General features: G+C 43.4%; 1 protein-coding gene and 2 long non-coding RNA genes across 6 annotated transcripts in view; 1 reads left to right on the top strand and 2 right to left on the bottom strand.

Moving 5' to 3' along the window:
• Positions 1-15,339, bottom strand: part of LOC103232419 (uncharacterized) — a 21,394-nt gene extending 6,055 nt beyond the window's left edge. The window contains exons 1-2 of one of the 3 annotated variants that reach the window (XR_012091926.1): positions 15,242-15,339; positions 2,357-2,459 (exon numbers count right to left, since the gene is read on the bottom strand). This is a non-coding gene — a long non-coding RNA (uncharacterized lncRNA). Of the gene's footprint in view, positions 1-2,356; positions 3,606-15,241 lie in introns of those variants that run through there. The other 2 variants (XR_005237464.2, XR_012091925.1) reach the window with 2 other exon arrangements.
• PLP1 (proteolipid protein 1) lies at positions 3,639-19,454 on the top strand. Of its 2 annotated transcripts, none has more exons than XM_007992428.3 (7): positions 3,639-3,788; positions 12,422-12,608; positions 13,304-13,460; positions 14,631-14,799; positions 15,269-15,342; positions 16,165-16,230; positions 17,361-19,454. In XM_007992428.3, the coding sequence occupies exons 1-7, from the start codon at positions 3,785-3,787 to the stop codon at positions 17,430-17,432; spliced, it is 729 nt and encodes a 242-aa protein (XP_007990619.1). In that variant the 5' UTR covers positions 3,639-3,784; the 3' UTR covers positions 17,433-19,454. The 2 variants fall into 2 exon arrangements, with proteins under 2 accessions (XP_007990619.1, XP_037844891.1); XM_037988963.2 differs by having other exon boundaries at positions 13,304-13,565.
• Positions 19,175-26,710, bottom strand: LOC119620921 (uncharacterized). Its single transcript, XR_005237466.2, has 3 exons — positions 26,431-26,710; positions 23,003-23,074; positions 19,175-19,573 (listed from the first exon to the last, which is right to left on the bottom strand). It is a non-coding gene; the product is annotated as an uncharacterized lncRNA (long non-coding RNA).

The raw sequence follows: 26,710 nt of genomic DNA, 5'->3' as shown, positions 1-26,710 counted from the left end.
CATCAAACAAGCACCCTCTCTGTAGGGGCAACCCTGCAAAAATTGGCCAAGTTTTTATGGTGGTGGAGGTGGGTTCTGTGGACAGCTTGTTTCTTCACATTGCTAGTAGCTATGTGGTGCTCCTCGGGCATTCTTTACCTGAGATTTTTCATGTGATTATTTTGGCTTCCAGGCTACTCTTTACTCCATCCCAAGCCACAGGCATCTCCCCATCACAAATACCCCTCATGGCCTGCCCCTATCCATCCTCACACTGTTCCTTGAACCTTCAGGAAAGGCAGAAGATCACCCTCCACTCTCTACCCCTGTCTGCCAGCTCAAAGTATGTGACATCTCTGGCCCTCAGCCCACGGTTCTCTTGGCCAGAAAGGCATAGTCTAGCCAATCGGCATGAAGTTGGGTGTGGAAAGTTCTAGCCACAAGTACATAGGACATAATATACTGCCTGCCTGCCAACCAGCCAGTCTTCTATGCCAGGGCTAGGAAAGCTGTAAGACGCAGCCACTTGCCTTCCAAAATTTGGTCTGGGAAGGCATTATCCTGGGAATGAGAAGCAAAGCCTCAGCTCTAGAAGCCCAAATGATAGCAGATGACCCCAGGCTCTCACTGGTACTGTGCCTTCTCTCTTCCCCTTTATGCTCTTCTCTGTGCTCAGGGAGAAGTGGGCCACTAGATTGGGCACTTGAGCCCTTATCTAGTTTTTACTGGGAGAAATTCACCGGACTTCTCTGAGTTTCAGAGTTCAGTCTACGCAATGGAGCAAGGAGAACCCACTTGTTCTGTGGCCTTCAATAATCTGATACTATGGGATCATAGAGCAGAGAGTGGAGGTAATATCCAAGTGTTTTTGAGTTATTTGCAAGAAAGCTGCACAATCAAACCAAGCTATGATCAAGGGGGACCAGATTCTCTGAGGTACCATCAGAATTGCATGAAGCAAACTGTTTACGAGTTTCATACAATCCTGCATTGTTCCCGCAGGCACCCAGTACAGCAGCAGGCTGCCACCAAGAAGTCTGGCAGTGCCCTCTTGAGGAATCCCTTGGCAGTGCCAGGAGCCCAGCTGGACTCTGGAGAATATTTCCCAAGGGCACCCAGCAGAACCAGTGGAAGCAGAATCACAGAAATAGGTGGGAGTATGTAGATAAAAATGGCCTCTGGAGGACCTGGGAAGATACCTTATGAGGTCTGTAGGGAGCCCTCAGGAAAGGTCGGCTGATGAGGTACTGAGGCAGAGTGTCGGGGTGTAGAGAGCAATGAGAATACACTAGATTCTAGGGAGTTGGGAACCTTAAGGCACTGGGATGAGTGAGACACAGTCACCTGGCTGGATCCCTTTTCTGGCCCTGGGCACAAGAACAAGCATAAGAACAAGGTGAAGACAGGGAATGTGGAGAGAGAGAAAAAGAAGGAAACAGAGAGACAGATACACAGAGAGAAACAGAGACAGAGACAGGTAACAGCGATAGAGATTGAGATTTGGGGAGAAGACAGAATGAATATTAAGGCAATGGAGATGGAGGAAAAGGAGAAGAGAAATGTGTATTAGGGGAATGTGGTTGATAAATTGGTATCTGTAAGTTTATTGGGAACACATATTTTCTTTCCAGTAGCGTTGCTGTCCCCAGAGCTGCTGCTGAGAACTCAGGGGAAGCTTTGTGAGAGGGCTCAGTCTGAGTGATGTCCCCTGTGTGCAGAGCTGTCTCATCTATTCGAGCTGTGAAGGATCATTTGTCTCATTCTCTAAATCTGAACTTCCAAAGTTTGGGCTCACTCCTGCCCTCTGATGAGCTGAGGAGACACATTTGGTGATTTCTTGCCCTTGATCCTCCCCCTTCTCCAGGGCCATTCCGACAGTGACCATCCAGAAGTTTATTGCTGGCACAATCCCACAGTTGAGCTTCCAAAGCAGGCATAGTCTATGGCTGGTGAGCAGGGCTGGGGAGGGCAAGGGGCCCTAGGACCCTTTTCATCAGTCACATGGCCTGAGTCTGGTCTGCTCTGGAAAGCTACTACTATACCGTTTTGCAAGGGGCAGCATTTCCAGAGATCCTTTTTCCTTGGGGTTGATATAAGAGCAAAAGATCTAGAGTTCTAGGACTCTAAGCAAGCCTCAAACTGTGCAAGATTTGGCCCCCAGTGGGCCCACAGGGGCATCTGCCGAAGACTTGCCCATTTCCTAACAGCAGAGCCCAAGCCAGTAACATGTCCAAGGTCACAGCCCAAAGAGAAAACTGTAAGACACAATCTTGCCTCTCTCCCTCCCACAGGAAGGTACTAGTTTCTGCTCAGCATCTCCCTCCTGTTCTCTTCTCTCCCAAGGCAAAACCACAGGAAAAGTTCCAGGAGACCATACCTTCCTTCTCTGGAGTCTTCCAACAGGTGCCCCTCTTATTATATGCCAGCCAGTTGTTTTGAAAGCCATCCATGGGAAGACGCTGGCCTCTAGGTCAAGGGAGCTGTGAAGGGAGACAGGACTGACAAGTAGCCCAGACAGACACTGCTTAAGATTCACCTGTTCTAGAAAACTGTCCTAGGCTGATCCCATCTAGCACTGGGCATTTAACTACCTTCACAGTCTTTAGAAATAACTTATTGCTAAGGCAGGTTTTATATAGTATTTCCCTGTTTTTACTGCTTAGCCATTTTTGTCTTACCGATTCTTTCTCTGTGACAAGGACTATATTTCATTTCTCCTCTCCACCCTCACTGCCACCTGCTGCTTCACTCTAACCCACTCCCTGCCTCTCGCCTGCCTGGCTTAAGCTCTCTGATGAAGACATTTCATTTTCAGGATGGAATACTGACTACCTGATTCCCAGATCGTGCTCTTGACTTGTCTCAAAGTCGATTATCCTCCTTGGAAATCACCCACATCTTCAACACTGGCCTTTTCTTTAACCTAGTCTGCGAACTTGCATAGGTCTTGCCCACTTCTGAGTCTTTATTATCATAGCTATAAAGTTATTACAATCCTAGCCTCCCCCAGCCTAATCATAATCTGTTCATCGAATTGACAGCCTGCATTTTGTCTTCATGCAGTTGAAACTGAGAAGGATTTGGAGGAAATTTTCTTAAAAGACAATTTTTTCTTCTCTATTGTATTCGTAGAGCTGGGCGGGGCGGGGGGGGGGAGTGAGGAATGCTTATTTTCCAAGGAATCGGGAGGGGAAAAGTGGAGAGGACCAAGGGCAGCTAGGAGTGATGTGGGGAGCTGGGGCAGATTTGGAAGGACTTTGGGAGCTAACAGCCAGCTAAGTTTTTGACTCTGAGCCCCTCTCGGGGCTCTCACTTCATGGCTTCTCATGCTTGTGCTGCATATCCCACACCAATTAGACCCAAGGATCAGTTGGAAGTTTCCAGGACATCTTCATTTTATTTCCACCCTCAATCCACATTTCCAGATGTCTCTGTAGCAAAGCGAAATTCCAGGCAAGCCTTAGGGAAAAAAGGAAAAACAAAGAAAATGAAACAATTGGCAGTGAAAGGCAGAAAGAGAAGATGGAGCCCTTAGAGAAGGGAGTATCCCTGAGGAGGTGGGGAAAAGGGGAGGAGAAGGGGAGGAGGAGAGGAGGAGGAAAGCAGGCCTGTCCCTTTAAGGGGGTTGGCTGTCAATCAGAAAGCCCTTTTCATTGCAGGAGGAGAGGACAAAGATACTCAGAGAGAAAAAGTAAAAGACCGAAGAAGGAGGCTGGAGAGACCAGGATCCTTCTTCTAGCTGAACAAAGTCAGCCACAAAGCAGACTAGCCAGCCGGCTACAATTGGAGTCAGAGTCCCAAAGACATGGGTAAGTTTCAAAAACTTTAGCATTGAAGATTCAAGCGGACACAGGAATTCACAAGAGAATTTCCAACTTTGGGGTTCGGGGGTTCCAATGGTTTAAATGAGTCGTGTTTTGGCACTTGTTTTCTTTTTAAATTCCTTAACATTCAGTTAGATTAACTCCTTCTCCGCTGTACTGAGCGTGATGCTTTATTACCAAAGAACTCCAGCAGCACGTGGAGAGTCCCACAGATCTCTGGAGAGAGTGCCCAGCAGGATGGATGTGGTCATGTGTCCTCCTACCCCCTCACTTCCCTCTATCTTCTCTTTTCCGTTGGTTCCAAGGCCCTGGTAACAGTCGGGTCAGCTTGCCCTCCTGGTTCTGCTGGAGACCACTGAGCACTGTCTAGCCCTCAGATGTACAAAATAACTGCTTGCTTGATGCAAACGTTGAACCATGTTTGGCATTGATAGGAAGCTGGGGATCAAGCAAGCTGGACTCAGGCTTGGCTATGGCTGAGGAGGCCATTCTCAGGCTCAGGAAATGAAAGTAAAGTCCTCAATGGCTTGACCATGGGAAACAGATATGGGTAGGAGTGTGTGTGTGTGCATATGTGCGTGTGTGTGCACCTATAGGAGTGACCATTTCTAGCAGATATCACAGACATAGTTTTCCTGAGGGCTCTCTGCTGTGACAAGGAGGCTGCTGGGACATTAGAGTTCTTGCTAATTTGACTGAGTATTGAGGGCTTTTCTAGGTTCCATGAACAAAGACAGAAGCTATGAGGCTCTGGTGGTAGTTTCTACTCAGAGTAATGTGTGCAGAGCACAAGGGTCTTTGTCCCTACTGGACTCCACAGAGCCCTGTAGACATTGTTCACATTTGGCAAAACAAAGATAGCAGCTTAAACACATACTAAATGAAATGAGACTCAGTTGTCCTATGTATTCCCTATCAAATGTAGCACCCAGTAGACAACATCCACAGAGATCAATTTGCAATTATATTGAGCTGGTTCAGCCTTTAGGTTGTTTCATCATGAAACACAGAAAGAACACTTTGAAGCATGTGTTCAGGTAAAACAGGAGGGAGAGCACCGGACAGGGAGTCAGAAAAATCAGATTCAAATCCCAGATCTGCTACTTATGAACTATGTGACCTTGGTCATGTCACTGAATCACCACTTCCTCATCTGGAAAATGGGGATAGCAATAACTACTTTGTCTACTTTCAGGGTTGTGAGAATCAAGTAACAATAATGTGGAAGTCCTTTGAAAATGGGCAAGATCTATAACAACTGTAAATCATGATAATAACTACTATTAGACAATAATGTGTATACAGGCTGACTCTTCCTCTTTCCAGGGTGGTTGGGTTTTCTTTGTGTGCTTGGGTCAGAATCATATGACCAATTAAGTGTGGCCAGATGAGAGGTGAATGTTGGAGGAACTCAATTCCTGCCCTGGGTAACATCAGGAATCCTATCTAATGTCAGCCCAGCTGATTGGATAGGTTGTGCATTAAAAACAGAGAGGGAGTAAAGAAGAATGTTGAATATTACTTCCTCAGGGGATGAAATCCCTGAGGAAAGACAGGAACAAATAAGGTGACCACAGGGACAGTTGCCTGTTATGGAGGCTGGATGGTTTCCTCCAGAGGAAGATTGCCACAGATAAGGGCACCATTGAGGATGCACATTGGGTCCCCAGTCCTAAGGGTGGACGATACTTGGGCCAGGTACATATGATGTAGCAGCCACTGAGTTTTCATTTATTCAATAACAGAGTATCTAAAGTACTTTGAATTATAGATGATCTCTAACAAGGTACCGGACTGCCACTACTTCTGATGTGGAGTGCACTGCTGTTCAACAATTGCAGTAAACACATTATATCATGGAATCTGGGATTGGAAGGAACTTTAGAAGTTGTCTGAGCCAACCTTCAATGCGGGATTCATTTTTACAACAACCAGTTAAATGTTCATACAGCCTCTGCTTAATAACCTCCAGGAACAGGGAACTTACTACTTCAACCATATAGAATCCCTTAGGATTGGAAGCAAGGAGGAACACTAATTCAGTAGTGTCTGCACAAAAAGTTTATGGGGAAAATGATAACTCATTAATTTTTGGCTTGATTTGGAAGGGGAATGTTTCAAGTGAGTCTTTGGGATAACGATGGAACCAGAAAGGAGCCAAAGAGCAGTAGCTGATTATTCTCTGCTCAGAAACACAATGCCATTATTGAACAGCAAAACATTGTCTGCAAGCCTGTTGTCGTCTGAGAACAGTGGCTGTTACCCTGGTAACCAGACTGTGATGCCTCCATCCAAAAGTGGCTGTTTGCCTAGCAGTATAGTTTTGGCTGGCTTGGAGTAAGTGGGTGTAGCCCAGGCAAAAAGTGTGGCAGCAGAGTGGGGGTCCAGTTTTATAAAATGCCCGAAGACTAACTGAATCCCATCAAAATAGCAAGAATGCCCCAAGAATGCCAGCAGCCAAAAATAAACCAGATCCCAGCCGGCATGTTCACCTAGTCTTCCTGGAGACACTGACTAAAATAATCAAGTGCAGCCTTCCCCACCTCACTTCTCCCTTTGGCCGTGCAGAGCCAGAGGAGTCCTTGGAGAGCCAGGCAGATTGAAAGGTCTACCCTGCTTTCCGGGGCCTTAGGCTTAGCTCTGAGCTAGGAAAGCTACAAGTTTACTTAACAGGCTGATAACTAGAACTGCTCTCTCAGAGTTATCTGAGTAATAACAACCTCAACCCTGGGAGGTGGGTGGGAGGGGAAATATAGTCTCCAAACCCATTAAGGTAGAAACTCCAGCCAGTAACATCACTTTCCCCTGTTGCTTTTGTCTCTCATCCTGAAGCTTTGAAAGCCATCCCCTGGGTACAGGTCTTTGTCTTGAAAAACAGCAACAGTAGAAAAGCAATAGTAGAAATGCCTTCCCTGCCCACAGCACTTCAGGTCTAAAGAAGACCAAGTGAGGACAGTCACATGATCAGGAAGGGTAACAGCAGCCATGGTAGGTGAATGGAGCAGCCTTTCCTTCCTTTTTTGCTTTCAGAGCCTACTCAGTGCCAAACTTACATCAAAAGCTCAGCAAGTACTGATTGATTAATACCTCTTGGCTACTGCAAAATGGCCCTGAGGGCTATCTCTCAGCTCTGCACTGGCCTCTGAGCTGTCTGCCAGGCAGGGCTCTAGAAGAGAGTCCCAAGGAAGAGAATAAGGTTCCCCAAATCAGCTTCACACTGCAACTAAGGAGAGAGGAGGAAATGGTGGGAGACTGACCTGAGGAACAAGGTATGGCTACTATTGTCTCTAGTACCAGTTACTTCCCTTTCATCTTCCCATTTGTGGGCAAGGTGGAGACAATGTGCCAAGGATAAGTTTTAATAACCAAAGTCCTACCTCAGCTTCCCAATGCTTGCACATAAATTGGAATGTGTACATCATTCATTCTGTGTGTGTGTGTGTGTGTGTATGTGTGTGTGTGTGTGTGTGTGTGTGTCTGAAGAGGAGTGGGGAGTATAGGAAACAAGATGGTCCAGATGCTGTTGCCTTGGTAATACTAAAACTGTGTCCAAAGAGGAGGCTGAAATTCCTTTTTAGTTAACCTTGTCCACATGATTTGACTATCCAGCAGGCTTGGATTCCCAGGCTCTAGAGGTTTCGGGACAGTTTTCCAGCACTTGAATGTGGTATATAAGTGCTGATATCACAAGGGATATGTAGGAAAGACAAGATTATAGGCAGGGCATTGTCTGACCAGGACAGGGCCAGAAGCAAAAGTCTTTGTTTGTCTCTGGCACCTCTTGATAATTGTTGTTTTACTCCTAGAACCCACCCACTGATCCCCATCCATCCCTAGTACCAGTCACGGCTACTCTAGCATTTCAGCCTTGTCAATCGCTGTAGGCCCTGATCAAGGAGGCCTCTGTTCATGGGGTGAGGTTAAGGGGTGGGTTCTGGGAGGAGGGTAAGACTGTAGTGCAGATTCGAGACCTAGGGAGATGGGGCCAGTTTCTCACTCAATGAGCCTGCCTGTTGTTTAGCTCTATTGTATACGGTTCTTCTATCTCTCCCTTTGTCAGCTGGATTCAAGGGACAGGCTGGGAATTGTGCAGGGTACAATTGGTCTCTTTCTACCATTCCTTTCTATGAAAGCCCTTCCTCTCCTTCCTTTGATGAGTTCCCAGATTCACATTGAATTTCCATCATGGAGCTGGTCCTTGAGGCGGGCCCAGGGCATGGGAAAGGAGGGAGGGAGGGTTGGGAGCTTTTGGCGCCTGCTTAAAGAGACAGCATCAGGATCAACACAGTCCCTTGATGAACCTGGATCTGTGTAAGTCACATTGGTTCTGTTGATCTGTCAGACCCCTGTGAAGAGCACTGATGAGAAGGGCTTAAAGTTGGAGTGTCACCTATCACAGATTGATTAGACTTGTTTTGGGAGTTTGTATACAAATGTAGCTGACCATGACATGATCTGTTCCCTTTGCTTACATTTTGCCCACACGACTTCGTTATATCCATTTTAACACTTGCTTATATGTGGCTTTGGATTTTGATTCACAGATTCACAGTTTGTTTGCCCCAACAGGATTTCAAGTTTTCTAAAGAAAGGGACTGGCCTTTTAATTCCCTTCTGTTTCTCCTAGTGTCTATGTCACTGCTAGTGTGCTTAATTCTTGTACTGAATTCACATAAACAGAAATGAAAGGAAAACACTGGAGGGGGTCATTATTTTTCTCTATGACCTCTCGTCAAAGTTAGGCCGTTTAATCCAATTGAGTTGCACTGAGAAATGTTATTACTATATGGTTCTTTTATGCCAACTCTCCCATCTTGCAGTCTGTACTTAGACTGGAAATGTGAGAATGTCTCTTGAGAGAGCCAAGGAACTTCTCTAGAATCCCTTCCAGCCTTCTTGAATCAAACTCACACCCTTTCAACCAGGAGGGGTTCTGAAATGGAGAGTCTTTGGCTTTAGGCTATTGTTCACACATACCCAAGGACATTTCTTGGACTGTGAAAAATCAAAGGGAGCCCAATGGATCTTTTCTCAGAATGCTTTGATTGTTAACTACTTTGATGAAAAAATAATTTCTTGCAGGCTCTGAGTTTTTCTCAGTTAGAATCTAAAATCTGATTCTTGCTTGGACAGACTGACTGAGATTCTTCACTTCTGCTGAACTTAAATGCCCCCAAAGCACTAATCTAGGTTGTGAAGAGATGAACATCTGATGCTTATGCTGATATTACTGAATTGTTTATAGCTTAATAGTGATAGATTTATCTAAAGTCATTTATTTCAGACTACATTAGAAACTCATTAAAGCCTACTTCCTTCTTGTCCCTTGCTTTGAGCTGTAGTGGAGCAGAAAAAGGGAATGCTAAGTTTTTAAAGCTCTAAGAAAATAGAGGAAAAATGGATGTAAAAAGAAAGGCTATGATCCGGTGACTCAGAATTGCTCCTAAGGCTTAGCCATTTATCATCCAGTAAGAACACAATCCATGACACTCTCAGGTCATTTGGATGATGATTGAGGGATCAGATACACTCAAGAGGATGTATCTCTTTGCAACCTCATCTTTGCAACCCTGGAGGTGGCATCAGCTAAAGCTTAAAGTGGAGTTCTCTTTTGGCTAGCAAGAGGTCAAGTTCCTCCATCCCTGATCATACCTGCACAACTTAGCCCTTCCCGGATGAAAATGCTGGGGTGAGTGAATAGGCCCAAGATGGTCACTTGCTAGGGTGGATGGCTCTTCTTACCCTCGGCTAAACAAACAGTCCTGCCATTGTTCCCTGGGTCTGACCCCCTCCCCACCCCCAGGCCTACAGGCCCCTGTGGAATACCAATCAGGCTCCTGAGATCTCAGGAAAGAACAAGGCTTCTTTGTCCGGGGGAGCGATGGAGGGCTCTGTCCAAGCCCTGACCCTGTGCTGGGGAGAAAGGGAACAGTGGGGTCACTGACCTTCCTCTCCTCCTATTCCCAGGCTTCAGAGACTTTCTTTACTAGAAGAGTCTAAGAGTTTGGGGGTGGGGAGGAGTTGGACAGGCAGAGAAGGAAAATGGCAGTACTGTTTACTTCCAAGCTCCTTTTCTTGACTTATGGGCTGAATCTAGTATTTTAACCTGTTGAGAGAAAGGAAGATCAATTTCTGGAATGTTTTCTGAGAACAACAATCGATTTCAGTTGTTGCGTTTTTCTCTATGGTACACATGTGTGTATGTGCAGATTTGTACACATGCATGCACGTGCATGTGCACACACACAGGCACATCCATGGGCCAGTTCTGAAAAGACACTCTTCCCAAGCACGTTTGCAAAGTTCATGCTGAGTAAACTCAGCCTCCACTCACAGCAGCACAGCTACAGATTGCTTCTCATAGAGGCCAAGTTTCCTGGCAGCAATGCTTTAATTCTTGGAAAAGGAAGTTCTGTTTCAAATGTTAGCTGCTTACTTTGTTTGGCTTGGGCTTCTGAGCCTCATCTTTGGTGTGACACACAAGTATCTTTGAAGAAGAGCCTCTTTGAAGGCCAGGAAAGGGCTGTCATTTCAGGAGATGGTGGGTAATAGGACTCACTCCTTTTGTGTCTCTGAGAACAGAGGCAAATGCCTCTACCTCAATTTTCCCATGACAGAGATAATTTGGTCTTTCCAAATCTGTTCACATTGATGCAATTCAGCCATGCAAATCACCAGGTGTTCAAGCTCTCTGGGCTAAAAACAAACTGTAACTAATGTTAACAGAATCAGGCAAAGGAGTCCCCTTTCCCTGGTACCCTATAGAAAAGTGAGTGTGGCTTAGAGAAATGCTTGAATACAAAAATCCAAGCCTAAGTAATTAATACAATTTATTTTTATTGTACAAGCTGTCACAACCTGCTTATTCAAAAATAGCAGCTTCCCAGTACATTTGCTGAGTATTTGTGTGTGTGCATGTGTATACTGTGTTTATAGATATATAACATCAGTGGGTGTGTGTATATATATACACACACATACATTTATATATATACATACATATGAATTAAGACATTTTTTTCTGAAGAGCTTAACATTTTCATTTCTTCTACATTTTAGGGATCTAGCCAAGAGGCCAGAGGAAGCCATTGTTTTCCTCATCTAGTCAGTCATCTACTTGGCATTTGCTAAGGTTCACTCCATATGACATCTTAGAGCATGGGACTAGTACTTGGAACACAGCTGCTTTCAAAGCCTGTGACTTCTTGTGTGCCTTTCCTGTTTCTCAGCAACACTGGCGTAGGGCCTGGGATACCAGGTCTGGGGATCTCAGGAACTCTTAGCACTTTAAGACACATGTGTTCCCAGGCCCTGGTGTGTTCTTCTAGTGCCAGAAAGATGTTTCATGCTTTGCTGACTTTGTATAAAGTCTGTTTGTAGCTGTTTTGACAGAATCTCAGTGTATAACTGAGCGTGGGGACATTAGCCAAGCTGCATTATAGGAGGACAACACCACCATGCAAAGTGTCTAAAATCATTAAGCCTGCATTTTTATTATTGCAAGTAATATCAATCTTCCTATTTTCATTTCCTGTCCTGCGCTAGCTCCCTCCTGTTTGGACTACTCCTCCCATATGTAAACTAAGAAGAATCAAGCATTCCTTGCAACAAATACACACGATGCTCAAAAATATCCAGGAGCATGCAATTTCCAAAGTTTCTTCCACCTGGAATGCTCTTCATGCTAAAATCCTGTCTGACAATACCGGCATCTCTGGCCTGCACTCATCCCTTCCTGGAACTCCTAATGCATTTACCCTCTCTTACCACTTACTTGGCTGCCTGAATTGTTAGTTGAAAATATTAAGTCTACCTAGCTAATTCTTCCTCAGGAAATTAAAGACTCCCATATGGCAGAGTCTGTGTCTTTTCTCTCTTCTTATCCCATATAACACCCAGCATAATGCTGGGCATATAGTGAGTATTCCATAAATAGTTGATGAATGACTAAAATAAGTAAGCAAACAAACAGACCAGAACAATAAGAAAGAAGGGACTGATTTCATAATCTCTCTGGCTTGCTATTTGAATTGCTGAATTATTATTATTTATTAAATATTTTAAAAATTCTGACAATAAAAGGTAAGGATTTATTTTCTTTCTTTCTTTTTTTTTTTTTTCCTTGAGACAGAGTCTCACTCTTTTGCCCAGGCTGGAGTGCAATGGCGCAATCTTGGCTCACAGCAACCTCCGCCTCCCGGATTTAACAGATTCTCCTGTCTCAGAATCCTGAGTAGCTGGGATTACAGGCATGTGCCCATGCCCAGCTAATTTTTGTATTTTTAGTAGAGATGGGGTTTTGCCATGTTGGCCAGGCTGGTCTCGAACTCCTGACCTCACGTGGTCCACCCGCCTCAGCCTCCCGAAGTGCTGGGATTACAGGCATGAGCCACGGCTCCCAGCCAAAGATTTATTTTCAAGGATGAAACAAAGTAAGGATTCTGGGTCAATCTCACATGCTGAAAGCCAAAATCTCTAGCCGCTCCTGCTTTTTGACTCTGGGGTACCCACTGTCTCTGAGCCTGTGAGCACCGGGCCTGGCTGGCGTGGCAGAGAGGTTTGAGTGGCATGAGCTACCTACTGGATATGCCTGACTGTTTCCCCTTCTTCTTCCCCAGGCTTGTTAGAGTGCTGTGCAAGATGTCTGGTAGGGGCCCCCTTTGCTTCCCTGGTGGCCACTGGATTGTGTTTCTTTGGGGTGGCACTATTCTGTGGCTGTGGACATGAAGCCCTCACTGGCACAGAAAAGCTAATTGAGACCTATTTCTCCAAAAACTACCAGGACTATGAGTATCTCATCAATGTGTAAGTACCTGCCCTCCCACACAGACCCATCTTTTTTTTCCCTCTCTCCATCCTGGAGATAGAGAACTCTTCAGTACCTTAGTAACTAGCAGGGGACTGGGGTGGAGCCAGAGCGGATTCCTGAGTCTTCCCTCTGTGCAGATCTCTCCTGCTCCACATTCGAAACCCATTCAGAAAGGACAGGTCTGCCTGCCTGCCTGTCAGCCCCTCCCACCCCCGCCCCTTGTTTTCTTACACGTGTTCTGACTTCTGCTAGATGTAGTTAATATTGCCCAAGTTGGAGCCTCCAGCGTAGTAGGTATGGAGAAACCAAGGGAGGCACTAAGCCTCTCCTATTCCTAGAACAAGTTAGGCTCCTGTTCCTTCATCCACATTTCTTCTTGTCTAGCTCCCCACTCCTGTGAGGTAGCATGTCTGAAGGGTCGGGCAGGGAGAGTAGGTCCCTGGTTCTCCAGGTCCCAGGGTAAGCAAGGTGTGGTGGGAGGAGCATATGTTTCTGGTCACATACACCCTGTCTTCACTTATTTCAACAAAGATAAGGTGAAAGCATGCAGGAGGAACCTGGTGATTCCTCTAGAGAATCCCTAGCCTTGTTAAGGTGCTCGCTCTGGTGTATACCTCACTTATGTGGGGAAAGGAACCAGGTCTTCAATTAATAAGATTCCCTGGTCTCATTTGTCTACCTGTTAATGCAGGATCCATGCCTTCCAGTATGTCATCTATGGAACTGCCTCTTTCTTCTTCCTTTATGGGGCCCTCCTGCTGGCTGAGGGCTTCTACACCACCGGCGCAGTCAGGCAGATCTTTGGCGACTACAAGACCACCATCTGCGGCAAGGGCCTGAGCGCAACGGTAACAGGGGGCCAGAAGGGGAGGGGTTCCAGAGGCCAACATCAAGCTCATTCTTTGGAGCGGGTGTGTCATTGTTTGGGAAAATGGCTAGGACATCCCGACAAGGTGATCATCCTCAGGATTTTGTGGCAATAACAAGGGGTGGGGGAAAATTGGGCGCGAGTCTGTGGCCTCGTCCCCACTCAAGGCTGGGTCCTCTCTAGGGGCCTGGCATTTGAGTGAGGAAGCGATGGCTGCAGCCGAACAAGAAGGTCAGGAAGAACGTGGTGCCCAGCTGGCTTAGCCTCACCTTTCAAAGGTTCCCTAAGCAAATTTCTTCTCAAAACGGAAAGCATGAGTTTTGTGGGATGCTTTGTACAATCAGACCATTTCTAAGCCATCTGTTGGTATCCCTTTGCTCCCTTCCTAGCAGGGACCACAAGAGAAGATCTAACTGGACAAGAATCTAAAATGTGATTGAGACTTGGGCACCTGATCTGAGAGGGAGGATTGATAATAAAAATTAAATAATTGACTCCAAGATGAAATTTACAATATTCTGGGATCCTGCGCTGTTGGAGGTCCCAGAGGGCATTGGAGTAGGTTTGCATGTTGAATGTTTTATCATTGCCTGAGGGTTATCCATGCTTTGAGTGAGGCGCACATTTGTTTTCAGTCTCTGGAGTTGAAGATCCTTTGGGGGCTGAACGTGTGTGGGTTCTAGCAATGTCTTTTTGTGGCCAGCAGTTAGCTTAGAAAGGTTTTGTATCTGAAATTTTAATCTCCTATTGGCTTTGTTCAATGACTAGGGAACAAAAATGTTCCTGTGGCAAGGAACATTTTCTAAGCTCAGCCTAAGGCACAAAACGGCACGACTTTCTTTCAAGATCTGTTTTGATTTCTTTACACCTTATCTGCCCAAAAACATCCTCTGAAGCCTCTCTAACCCAGGGATCCTCCTCACTCCTCCCCTACCCGTTCCCCCCACCCTCCGTCATGCTGGGGCCAGTTCTCTAGTAGATACTGCCAATGACCCTTGGCAGAGGTGCCCTGCTCACTAATTTCATTTGAGGGAGAGCCCTGGAACCTGGTTTTAATGTCTGGCACACGCCACTCCAGGATCTCCCAGTTTGTGTTTCTACATCTGCAGGCTGATTCTGATTTCTAACCACCCCATGTCAATCATTTTAGTTTGTGGGCATCACCTATGCCCTGACCGTTGTGTGGCTCCTGGTGTTTGCCTGCTCTGCTGTGCCTGTGTACATTTACTTCAACACCTGGACCACCTGCCAGTCTATTGCCTTCCCCAGCAAGACCTCTGCCAGTATAGGCAGTCTCTGTGCTGATGCCAGAATGTATGGTGAGTAAGGGCATGGGTGCTTTGGCTCTCCTACCCACTATGGAAGCACTATGCATTTGGTTATTTTCTTAGTATAAGGAGGGTGGTGATTATGAGAAAAATATAAGATGATGAATGATTGGGTCTTAGTTTATTAATCCTTCCTACTGAAACCAGAGAGGTTTCTTCCCTGGGAAGGGAACTTGGAAGTGGTGGGAGTTTTCTTGACTGTTCATATGGACCTACTCTAGTTGACTGCTGTTCCCAACCCCAAAGCAGCACATTTCAATAACAAACACAAGCTTTCACCATTGTTCAATACCACCTTCTCTTTTTTGTAAACCTGTAGAAAAGAGGATCCTGATTGTTGGTAGAATCCAAATTTACAGCCAGGATAATTAGAGATGGAAGAAGGGCTCTGGGGGAAAGTCTCCATGTGGCCCCGTAACTCCATAAAGCTTACCCTGGTTGATGTTTGTGTCTTACTTAGGTGTTCTCCCATGGAATGCTTTCCCTGGCAAGGTTTGTGGCTCCAACCTTCTGTCCATCTGCAAAACAGCTGAGGTGAGTGGGTTATTTGGGTTATTTTACAAGGGAGTAGCTAATACCATACAAATTACACCCATGGTCTTCAATTTTAAGGACTAAAAGTTTCTCTTTGCTGGATTTTGAATTAGCCGATTGCCTTCTACAACATATTGGCTAAGTATGCCTGAGCCAATGAGCATAGAAGGTAAAACACCTGTTTTCCCTAGAGCTGCATAGAAAGACTTTCTTTCCAACCCTTCCCCTCTTAAAAGAGAAGTCTGTAGCTTTAGGTAAAGGTAGAGCCTGATGGCAAAATCCCCCACATGAAAATTTTCATTCCTTTAGTTAAAAACCGTATCAAGAAAATGGGCTGTGCACAGAGGCATTCATAGGTTTTATAAAAACATTTTCAGTTTGGAACTTCTTTATCTCAAATGAGAGGTAAAATAAGTACATTTGAAAAGGAAAGCACTGTATTGAGAACAGATATTATATACAAATGAGGCAAGGGGAATAAAAGTGAATCCTGGGGAGAAAGGCAATAAATTATTTCTTTGAAAGCAAAATATTGACTTTAAATTTTGGACCCCTGGGCACAACTGTAGGGAACCAGTTCATTATTTTGGAGTACTATGCTATTTCATGAGTATTCTGTGTTCTGGGTGTTATGGGCAAGGTGCTATGGTGTACACTGAAGACTGGGAGGCCCACATTTAGGGAAGTGAAAACTTAGTTAAAGATGTAGAATTAGCACACAAGAAAGATATCAACACATTCAGAAAGCTGTATTCATGATTTACACTGAGGCATATTATTGCTGTTGCAAGAAACAGTTCTTCCTCTTTCATTTTCCTGCAGTTCCAAATGACCTTCCACCTGTTTATTGCTGCATTTGTGGGGGCTGCAGCTACACTGATTTCCCTGGTGAGTTGACTTTGAATGATCTTGGCAAGTAAACAGGACTGAGATAGTGTGGGTACAGCTATTCTGAAAGGCAAGAAGGTAGACTGCTTCCATCCTTGAAATGCTGGAGGGAAGCTTCTGGGAAAATAGCAAAGGGTAGAGGCTCCGTACTTCTACTTGCACTGGCAAGGCAGAAAAGCATCACAGATTAGATAGGAACAAGAAAAGTGGTATGAGGAAAGAGGGGGTAAGAGATTCATAGACACAACGATAATATTTAGTATTTATAGAACATGTAATGTTGCCAAGTACTTTGCAGTCATAAATTACGGTTAATTCTCATTACATTTTGATCAGATCAATGACAAAACACTGAAACATCACGAAACATGACTTGCTATAGCCTGGAATTCTATATACTATCAATATGAATCCACCTTAGATACTCTCCAATGGATTTAGTTACTCATGTGGAACTACTGGGAGGACCTCCTAACATTATTAGAATTGTTTTGACTATAATACAATGCTATGTCCCAGGTCTTGCTGATAGTGTTACAGTGCCCTGTGAATGTAGTGTGCTCATTGTGCAGATTAAAAACGTAAGGCACTGAAGGGTGAAGTGATTTATCTGAAGTCATTTTATAAGCAGTGATCAGACAAGATGAGTTCACAGAACTCCTGGCCCCTACTGCTAAGGTTTCTATACAGAGTCAAGTAATTTCTCATCTTGTAAAATAAATTGATTCATTAACCAGTAGAGGGCGGTACTGCATGATGTGGCTGTGTGTCTACAGCAAGCACCCTATGACTCTAAGTCACTCGGACATACGGATGTGGCAAAGCCCAAATATTGTTCACTTCCCTGAGGAAAACTCAGTGCTAGATCAAACAGAGGTGTGGAATAAATCTTTATGATTTGATTCTCTGGGCCTGGGCCGTGAGACCCATGATGCCTCGGAGACATCGGACTTCCAGTCAAGTGTATATGGAGAAAGCCAAGCCTGGGATGTACTATTTTTTGCAGAGCAGGAGTTTTTCCCTTATTTAGTTATGATTTTATTTCTACCCTTCCTCATTCCCAAAGGGATCTGAGGAGGGCATTCTTTCTTTTCTACTCTCATTCACATTCTCTCTTCTGTTCCCTACAGCTCACCTTCATGATTGCTGCCACTTACAACTTTGCCGTCCTTAAACTCATGGGCCGAGGCACCAAGTTCTGATCCCCCATAGAAATCCCCCTTTCTCTAATAGCGAGGCTCTAACCACACAGCCTACAATGCTGCGTCTCCCATCTTAACTCTTTGCCTTTGCCACCGACTGGCCCTCTTCTTACTTGACGAGTGTAACAAGAAAGGAGAGTCTTGCAGTGATTAAGGTCTCTCTTTGGACTCTCCCCTCTTATGTACCTCTTTTAGTCATTTTGCTTCACAGCTGGTTCCTGCTAGAAATGGGAAATGCCTAAGAAGATGACTCCCCAACTGCAAGTCACAAAGGAATGGAGGCTCTAATTGAATTTTCAAGCATCTCCTGAGGATCAGAAAGTAATTTCTTCTCAAAGAGTACTTCCACTGATGGAAACAAAGTGGAAGGAAAGATGCTCAGGTACAGAGAAGGAATGTCTTTGGTCCCCTTGCCATTTATAGGGGCCAAATATATTCTCTTTGGTGTACAAAACAGAATTCACTCTGGTCTCCCTATTACCACTGAAGACAGAAGAAAAAAGAATGTCAGAAAAACAATAAGAGCGTTTGCCCAAATCTGCCTATTGCAGCTGGGAGAAGGGGGTCAAAGCAAGGATCTTTCACCCACAGAAAGAGAGCACTGACCCCGATGGTGATGGACTACTGAAGCCCTAACTCAGCCAACCTTACTTACAGCATAAGGGAGCATAGAATCTGTGTAGACGAAGGGGGCATCTGGCCTTACACCTCGTTAGGGAAGAGAAACAGGGTGTTGTCAGCATCTTCTCACTCCCTTCTCCTTGATAACAGCTACCATGACAACCCTGTGGTTTCCAAGGAGCTGAGAATAGAAGGAAACTAGCTTACATGAAAACAGACTGGCCTAAAGAGCAGCAGTTGCTGGTGGCTAACGGTGTAACCTGAGATGGCCCTCTGGTAGACACAGGATAGATAACTCTTTGGATAGCATGTCTTTTTTTCTTTAATTAGTTGTGTACTCTGGCCTCTGTCATATCTTCACAATGGTGCTCTTTTCATGGGGTATTATCCATTCAGTCATCGTAGGGGATTTGAAGATCTTGATTTGTTTTAGAATGATGCACATTTCGTGTATTCCAGTTTGTTTATTACTTATTTGGGGTTGCATCAGAAGTGTCTGGAGAATAATTATTTGATTATGACTCTTTTTTAAAGTAGGAAAATTGGACATTAAGCATCACAAATCATACTAAAAATTGGCTAGTTAAATGAATCTATTGGGATTTTCTACAAGTATTCTGCCTTTGCAGAAACAGATTTGGTGAATTTGAATCTCAATTTGAGTAATCTAATCGTTCTTTCTAGCTAATGGAAAATGATTTTACTTAGCAGTGTTATCTTGGTGTGTTAAGAGTTAGGTTTAACATAAAGGTTATTTTCTCCTGATATAGATCACATAACAGAATGCACCAGTCATCAGCTATTCAGTTGGTAAGCTTCCAGGAAAAAGTACAGGCAGAAAGAGTTTGAAACTTGAATAGCTCCCAGATTTCAGTCTTTTCCTGTTTTTGTTAACTTTGGGTTAAAAAAAAAAAGTCTGATTGGTTTTAATTGAAGGAAAGATTTGTACTATAGCTCTTTTGTTGTAAAGAGTTGTATTGTTCTTTTCCCCCAAAGTGGTTTCAGAAATATTTAAGGAGATGTAAGATCTTTACAAAAAGACACTTGATACTTGTTTTCAAACCAGTATACAAGATAAGCTTCCAGGCTGCATAGAGGGAGGAGAGGGAAAATGTTTTGTAAGAAACCAATCAAGATAAAGGACAGTGAAGTAATCCGTACCTTGCGTTTTGTTTTGATTTAATAACATAACAAATAACCAACCCTTCCCTGAAAACCTCACATGCGTACATACACATATATACACACACAAAGAGAGTTAATCAACTGAAAGTGTTTCCTTCATTTCTGATATAGAATTGCAATTTTAACACACATAAAGGATAAACTTTTAGAAACTTATCTTACAAAGTGTATTTTATAAAATTAAAGAAAATAAAATTAAGAATGTTCTCAATCAAACATCGTGTCCTTTGAGTGAATTGTTCTATTTGACTTCACAATAGAAACTTAATAACCGTACCTTGTTCAAGGAGCTCATTCATTTTTCAGGTCATCCAAGTCATTCTCATAACATTTCTCTGAAATAAATAGTAGATGAATAGATTACTTCTATTTTTATAGTTGAAGACACTAAGAAATAGAAGCAAAGTAATTTGCCCAAAAAATTCAATAAATACATGTCTGAGCTTGTGTTAAAACACAGATGTTGAAACCAGTTTATTGCCTACTTAAAGGTTTCTTTTCTCTTCGAAGTTGGATTTTAGAGTGTTCAGAGTCAACCATGGTTACTTTGTCAATACCATAGTGGTGCCCCAGTTCCCGGTGCATTTAGATTTAAGTTATTGTTACCTTCTCTTTAAATTGTTTGGATGTTCCAGTAATTATTCCTCAGTAATTCATACGTGACTAATATTTAGTTTTATTTGAATAGTACTGGATGGAAGGTTTAGTACTTAAAGGACAGAGCAGGTATGTAAAAGGCAATGTAAATGTAAACAGGCTGTGGCAGGGCAGTACTAAAATAAATTAGTGACACCTACCACCCTGGATGGCCAGCCTACTAGCTCACCGGGGACATAGCATTAAAGCCCTTTCACAACCCTAGGTTAGAATTTGGCACCCTTGGACAGCACTCTGATGACCAGCTTAAAGAAAGCTGACTTAAAATCAGCTGCAGATTCATTGCCTCACAGTTGCAGTTGACAAAAGATTGGAGAGAAAGGAATCTTTAGCTGGAAGGATAACAAATCAGTCATCAGTTAAGGAGCTCCGTTCAAAAGCAGTTTCAATTTAATTTCCTGATTTCTGCTTAACCACAATTAATATTCTGCAAGCAAGTGTGGTTGAATGACTTTAAGACATAAAGAATAAAAATATGACAGGGACTTATTTTAAGACACTGGCAAACAAGGACATAGCACCATATTTTGGAGAATTGATTCAGGGTGCTACAGAGTGATTGTATTTTTGCCTCAGAGGAACTGAAAGCCAGTTCCCAAGAAAGCTATGTTTTCCATCTGCCCTGATTTGGCTCTGCCCTCTGGGATGAATCTATAGATGGAGTTTCTAGGCTCTTAGAAGCTGAGAGCATCTCCAGTCTCTCAATTGAGTCCATTGTTCTTAGCTCTCCCACACACCATAAACCTCCTTTTTTCTAACTGAAAGAGCTCTCTTTGTGCTTAGATCAGCCAAAGATCAAGATGCAGCAGTATAAACAAGAAACATTTTCTTACAGCACCAGCTGTATTGCTTTTCCTATCTTCAGGGTCAGTACTGAGTGTAGTTACGCAGGATGTGGAAGGTGCAGCTTTGTCCAGAGCAACATTCGTTCATTCCTTAATTCGTTCTGTGAACATTCATTGAGAAACTACTAAGTACTGTGTTAAACCCCAGGAAGTTCAAGTTTGGGGGCGGTATGGGTAGAAAGGTGATCAAGACCAGATCTTACACTCAAGGATCTCTCTCAGATTCAGCCATAGCAGAGAGGTCTCCCAGGGTAAACTGGAGTGGAGGCAAGGAGTGTGCAGTCTGACCGGCTGACTGCAGTGGGCATCTGAATTCTCCCCTCAGTATGTGGGAGAGGTGGGTGTTAAGGGCCTTGACTTCACGTGGCTCTGGGTTTTTAGGGCACTGATACAAACAAAACTTCAATTTAGAGTCCTGACAACTTGTGACTTGCTCTTTCTATGTCACCCTGCTTCTTGCCTTACATGTGACAGCATTTATGCACACACTGGCACAATGCATGTGCGTGCTTCCACCCACTCAATCATTTGGGGAGTCAGAGGGCATATGAATCAAGATTTACATAAACACAGGCTATTCAGCCTGGCCTTTTTTCTCTATCCAGGCTAAATCTGAGAAGCCAAGGAAGGGTAATGTAAGATACAACATATCAAAACTGCACTTGTACCCCCTAAATTTATACAACGACAACAAAAAAGATAACAAGTCTTTCTCTGTTTGGATTTCCTTAATTGTGAACACAGGTAGTGTGTCTATTTTTTTTTTCCTTTTTCTTTTTTTAAAAATTGAGACGGAGTCTCCCTCTGTCGCCCAAGCTGGAGTGCAGTGGCGCGATCTCGGCTCACTGCAAGCTCCGCCTCCCAGGTTCACGCCATTCTCCTGCCTCAGCTTCCCGTGTAGCTGGGACTACAGGTGCCCGCCACCGCACCTGGCTAATTTTTTGTATTTTTACTAGAGACGGGGTTTCACCGTGTTAGCCAAGATGGTCTCGATCTCCTGACCTCGTGATCCGCCCGTCTCGGCCTCCCAAAGTGCTGGGATTACAGGCGTGAGCAGTGTGTCTATTTTGACATTAACAGTTAACTTCATGAATATTAAGTAACAAAAGAAATACTCATAATTATATTTACAAAATCAATACTTGGCTATTCCTACATCAATAAGCAGGTAAGGACTTCAAGTCAATATTTATACATTGGGAAAGATTTTCCTTGTTCACTCACTTGTTTGAAAGAAGCAAACATGCTCTTCATTATATTTGTTGTCCCACAAAGTTTGGTGTCTATGTGCTCCTGTTCTGGGACTCCCTGAATTGACTGACTTTATTCTACAGGAAAATATCAGATAAGGTCATGAGTGTTTTACTGATCATGGATCAGTCCAAGGAAATCCAGTCTTAACATTTTACCCAAACTCTCAAAAAATACTTATTTGATAAATTATCTGTGTCAAGTGTTATGCTAAGTGTTTGTGGTATAGCAGTTAATAAAAGAGATACAGTCTCAGCCCTCACGGAGTTCAACTAAAGACAGAAAGGGGTAGGAAGGGAGACAGGGAGCATGGTGAAGAATGAGGCTAACATCCTTCCACAGAAACAGTGGAAAAAATAGAATCAGGGAGAAACTTGCACAGTCCCATGAGAAACAAAGAGTCATTAAAAAAAAAAAAGATATAGACATGCAAGTCTGTATTTAGATAAATGCAATGGTATTTAAGATTGGAAATCATTAAATTGGCTTGGACTGTTTTGTTCCCCAATGTGGAAAGTGACTCAGCTCTAGGTTCCAAAGGAACTAGCTTTATGGATCTATATATTAAGTGAAACCCTACCTTTCAACCATCAAAGGGGCAAAATACAAAGCTGATTCTGAGGGTTGCAATATTAAAACCAAACATGCCAACTGATACTTGAAAGTGTATAGACGGTTTTAATTCTAGTTGATGATGAATTCGCATGTCGACCAACTTTAAAAAACAACAGGGAAATGTGGCTCTTGCAATCAAAGCTTCCTTCCATGTCCCCAACATGTACCAGATAGAAATTTGGTGACATCTCATTTGACTTAAAATATGAAATCTGCCCACATTATCAAATAAAAGTGAACAGAAACATAAAAATTATCCTGTATGCAAATGATACTATTTTCAGAAGCTCAGAGTGGTCTTAGCAAACAAATGGCTCAGCTAATTACTGCTAGGAAGAAAGTATACATATCAGCTTTCCTAAAAATAAATTTGTCATTTTCAGTAGATGTTCCCACCTTCTTGTTGGTGAATAGTGTGAATAATTCCATAAAGCAGGTACTTCAGGATATATTCTGCAGCTGGCTTATCTGAAAGGACAAAAGTAAATTATGTTTCTCAAAGCCAGGTAATATATGAGTGCTTATGGAATTTCTACACATGTGTTGTTGTTTGTTTGTCTTTAATAGCTTAGCGGGTTACAACTACTTTAAAGTATTTCCAGGTTAAAAAATTTTAAGTCATGCTTTATGCCCTATTTGTCTTGGTGTTAAAGAAGATTCAAAATAATTGTCTGGGAAGGGCGTGGTGGCTCATGCTTGTAATCCCAGCACTTTGGGAGGCCAAAGAGGGCATATCACTTGAGCTTGAGGTCAGGAGTTTAGTTTTGCCATGGCCAACGTCGCAAAACTAAAAATACAAAAATTAGCCAGGCATGGTGGTTCAAACCTATAATTCCAGCTACTCAGGAGGCTGAGGAACAAGAATGCTTGAGCCTGGGAGGCAGAGGTTGCAGAGTGCTGAGATTGTGCCACTGCACTCCAGTCTGGGCAACAGAGGGAGACCCTCAGTAATAATAATAATAATAATTGCCTGAAGAGAATCTTGGTCCGGACTGTAGGCAGCCTTACCTCCAACAATAATAGCTGCACTTTATCAAGCACTGTATCTGCAAAGTACGTTACACATCTTATCTCATTTCATCGTCACATCAGTCTTACGAGGCAGAAGCAACTATTATCCTTCAGTTCCATGCTGGAGCATGTGGCCTTGTTGGTCACATCAGTTTACACATGAGCATGTTAATCCTATCCTAGTTCAACTGACTGGCAAAACTGCAGGGACTAGCTGCATTCAGCTATTTGTCAGGGAGCAGAACCACTATCATTGTAGCTCAGTATTGTGAACAAAAGTTCTCTGAAAAGGGGCCACAAAGCGAGACCCCGCCTCCACACACACACACACACAAAATTACTCCAGCATGGTACCTAGTGCCTGTAGTCCCAACTACCCTGGAGGCTGAGGTCAGAGTATAGCTATAGCCCCAGAGGCTGTGGCTGCAGTGAGCTGTGATTGCACCACTACACTCCATCCTGGGCAAACGAGTGAGACCCTGTCTTGAATAAAAAATAAAACAAAATTATTAAAAATAAAAAGGAATTTGGAGGAAAGAGACTTTTTTTTTTTTTTTTTTTTTGGAAACAAGGTCTCACTCTGTTGCCCAGGCTGTAGTGCAGTGGCACCATCTCAGCTACTACAGCCTTGACCTCCTGGGCTCAAGTGATCCTCCCACCTCAGGCTCCACAGTAGCTGGGACTACAAGCGACTGCCACCAGGCTCAGGGCTAATTAAAAAAATTTTTTTTGTAGAGACATGGTTTTGCCATGTTGCCCAGGCTAGTCTTGAATTCCTGGCCAACCTCGGCCTCCCAAAGGGCTGGAATTACAGGCATGAGTCACTGCTCTTAGCTCCAAGGAAAGAGACTATTCCAGAGAACAGTTTGGACACCAGAGACACACAACCTTAGGTGTAAAACGAAGGTGTGTTCCAGAGAGCAAAGGTAGGGTTCTACTTTTATAGCAAAAATTTATGCAAATGAAGTATTCAAACTCACCTGGTTCTGATTGGTTGATAGAACTGAGCCCTGACTGGTCAAGGCAACTGAGCCCTGATTGGTTGAGGCAGCTAAGTCATAATTGGTCAAGGCAGATGGCCTCTGATTGGTTGGTTCAGGTGAGCTCTGGAAGTCCCAAAGTTGAACAGTCGTGTGGGTTTTGGAGGAACTTGAGACCTCTGACCTTTAGTTGGCAGATGGCCCCACTTGGCTCTATTTAAAATTTAGGCCCAGTTAGCCACTCAGGATCCATTTTGAAGTATTGCCTATTTCAGGTTCACATTTGTTCATAGTACCTGCCAAAAACTCCCCTGAGAGAAGCAGTGGTTAAGCGGGGATAACCTGAAGGAAGTGTACTCCATTCATTCCCCAGGCATCTCCAAATATTTTTTATTGTGCAATCCTATCAGTAAAACACAATGGAGCCCACACCCCCGCCCCCATGACCTTGCTGCTCTAAGTGTGGTCTTAGAACAAGGAGCATCAGGATCGCCTGGGAGCTAGTTAGAAATGCAGAATCTCTGCCTGATCTACACCCACTGAATCAGAAACTGCACTGTAACAAGATCCCAGGAGGATTTGTATACATATTAAAATTTGAGCAGATTTGCTGTGTGTAATTATATAACATGTATTAAAATATATATTAAACATATGCTTTAAGTATTGACATTATATTCATGTACTGCTGTTCTAATATACACATTATAAAACATGAAAAACAACTTTTAAAAATATAAGATAAATATGAAGTAATATTTTAAAATATATTTTATTTGATAGTATATACATATACAATTTATATCTTATTTGAAACATGATAATATTAATATTTTAGTGAGAACAATGTGACTGAATATGCCTTATTAATTTTGAAATCATGGTTTAACATTTTAGAATACTGAGTTCAGTTTAAACTGACCCTTGGCTTGAATGGATGTTATAGCCGAAAATAATAACTTACAAAGATTCATAGATGTAAATGGATGTAGTATGACAGTGGCAGTGCTCAATAAATTATGTTAATTTTTCAGCCTCACTTTGCAGTTATGCAAAGATTTTTGTTGAAATTTGACTATTAAATTTTCGCTCTCCCTGCCATCATTCAGTGGTCCCTGCAAAGTACATTTTTTTTTTTTTTTCTTTTGAGACGGAGTCTCGCTGTGTCACCCAGGCTGGAGTGTAGTGGTGCGATATCGGCTCACTGCAACCTCCGCCTCCCGGGTTCAAGCAGTTCTCCTGCCTCAGCCTCCTGAGTAGCTAGGATTACAGGCATGCACCACCATACCCGGCTAATTTTTGTATTTTTGGTAGAGACGGGGTTTCACCATGTTGGCAAGGCTGGTCTCGAACCCCCGATCTCGTGATTCGCCCGCCTCAGCCTCCCAGAGTGCTGGGATTACAAGCGTGAGCCACCGAGCCCGGCCCAAACTAAAGTATTTTTACAAATGAGTTCAAGCTATCGGAGTAGGGTGTTTCAGGCAAGTTAAACATATCCTGTTACTTTATATATATATATATATATATATAATCTTATACTTTTAAATGTTCCGTTTTTCATGCCTTATATGTGTATATTAGAACAGCAGTACATGAATATAATGTCAATACTTAAAGCATATATTTAATATATATTTTAATACATGTTATATAATTACACACAGCAAATCTGCTCAAATTTTTATATATATATATAAATTTTCCATATATATATATGGAAAAGAAGTGACACACATAGTTTTCAGCAACAAAGTCACAAGCTGATGAAGGTATCTCCACATATCTGTTTTCAAATTCTCTCTGTATGGCACATTTCCTTTGAAAGGCACTTACTTGGCCAGGCGCAGTGGCTCACGCCTGTAATCCCAGCACTTTGGGAGGCCGAGGCAGGTGGATCACGAGGTCAGGAGATCAAGACCATCCTGGCTAACACGGTGAAACCCCGTCTCTACTAAAAATACAAAAAATTAGCCGGGCGCGGTGTCGGGCACCTGTAGTCCCAGCTACTCGGGAGGCTGAGGCAGGAGAATGGCCTGAACCCAGAAGGCGGAGCTTGTAGTGAGCCGAGATCGTGCCACTGCACTCCAGCCTGGGCGAAAGAGCGAGACTCTGT

The sequence above is a fragment of the Chlorocebus sabaeus genome, chromosome X (assembly GCF_047675955.1).
Source record: "Chlorocebus sabaeus isolate Y175 chromosome X, mChlSab1.0.hap1, whole genome shotgun sequence".
Lineage (NCBI taxonomy): Eukaryota > Metazoa > Chordata > Mammalia > Primates > Cercopithecidae > Chlorocebus > Chlorocebus sabaeus.
Note: the sequence above shows the minus strand (reverse complement) of the source record. Positions and strands in the feature narration are given on the sequence as shown.

What these genes read in the sequence shown, in the direction of transcription:
- PLP1 (XM_037988963.2), top strand. An exon ending in TATGAGTATCTCATCAATGT is followed by an intron (nt 12,609 to 13,303) that starts GTAAGTACCTGC and finishes CTGTTAATGCAG; the next exon opens with GATCCATGCCTTCCAGTATG. An exon ending in CAGCTACACTGATTTCCCTG is followed by an intron (nt 16,231 to 17,360) that starts GTGAGTTGACTT and finishes TGTTCCCTACAG; the next exon opens with CTCACCTTCATGATTGCTGC.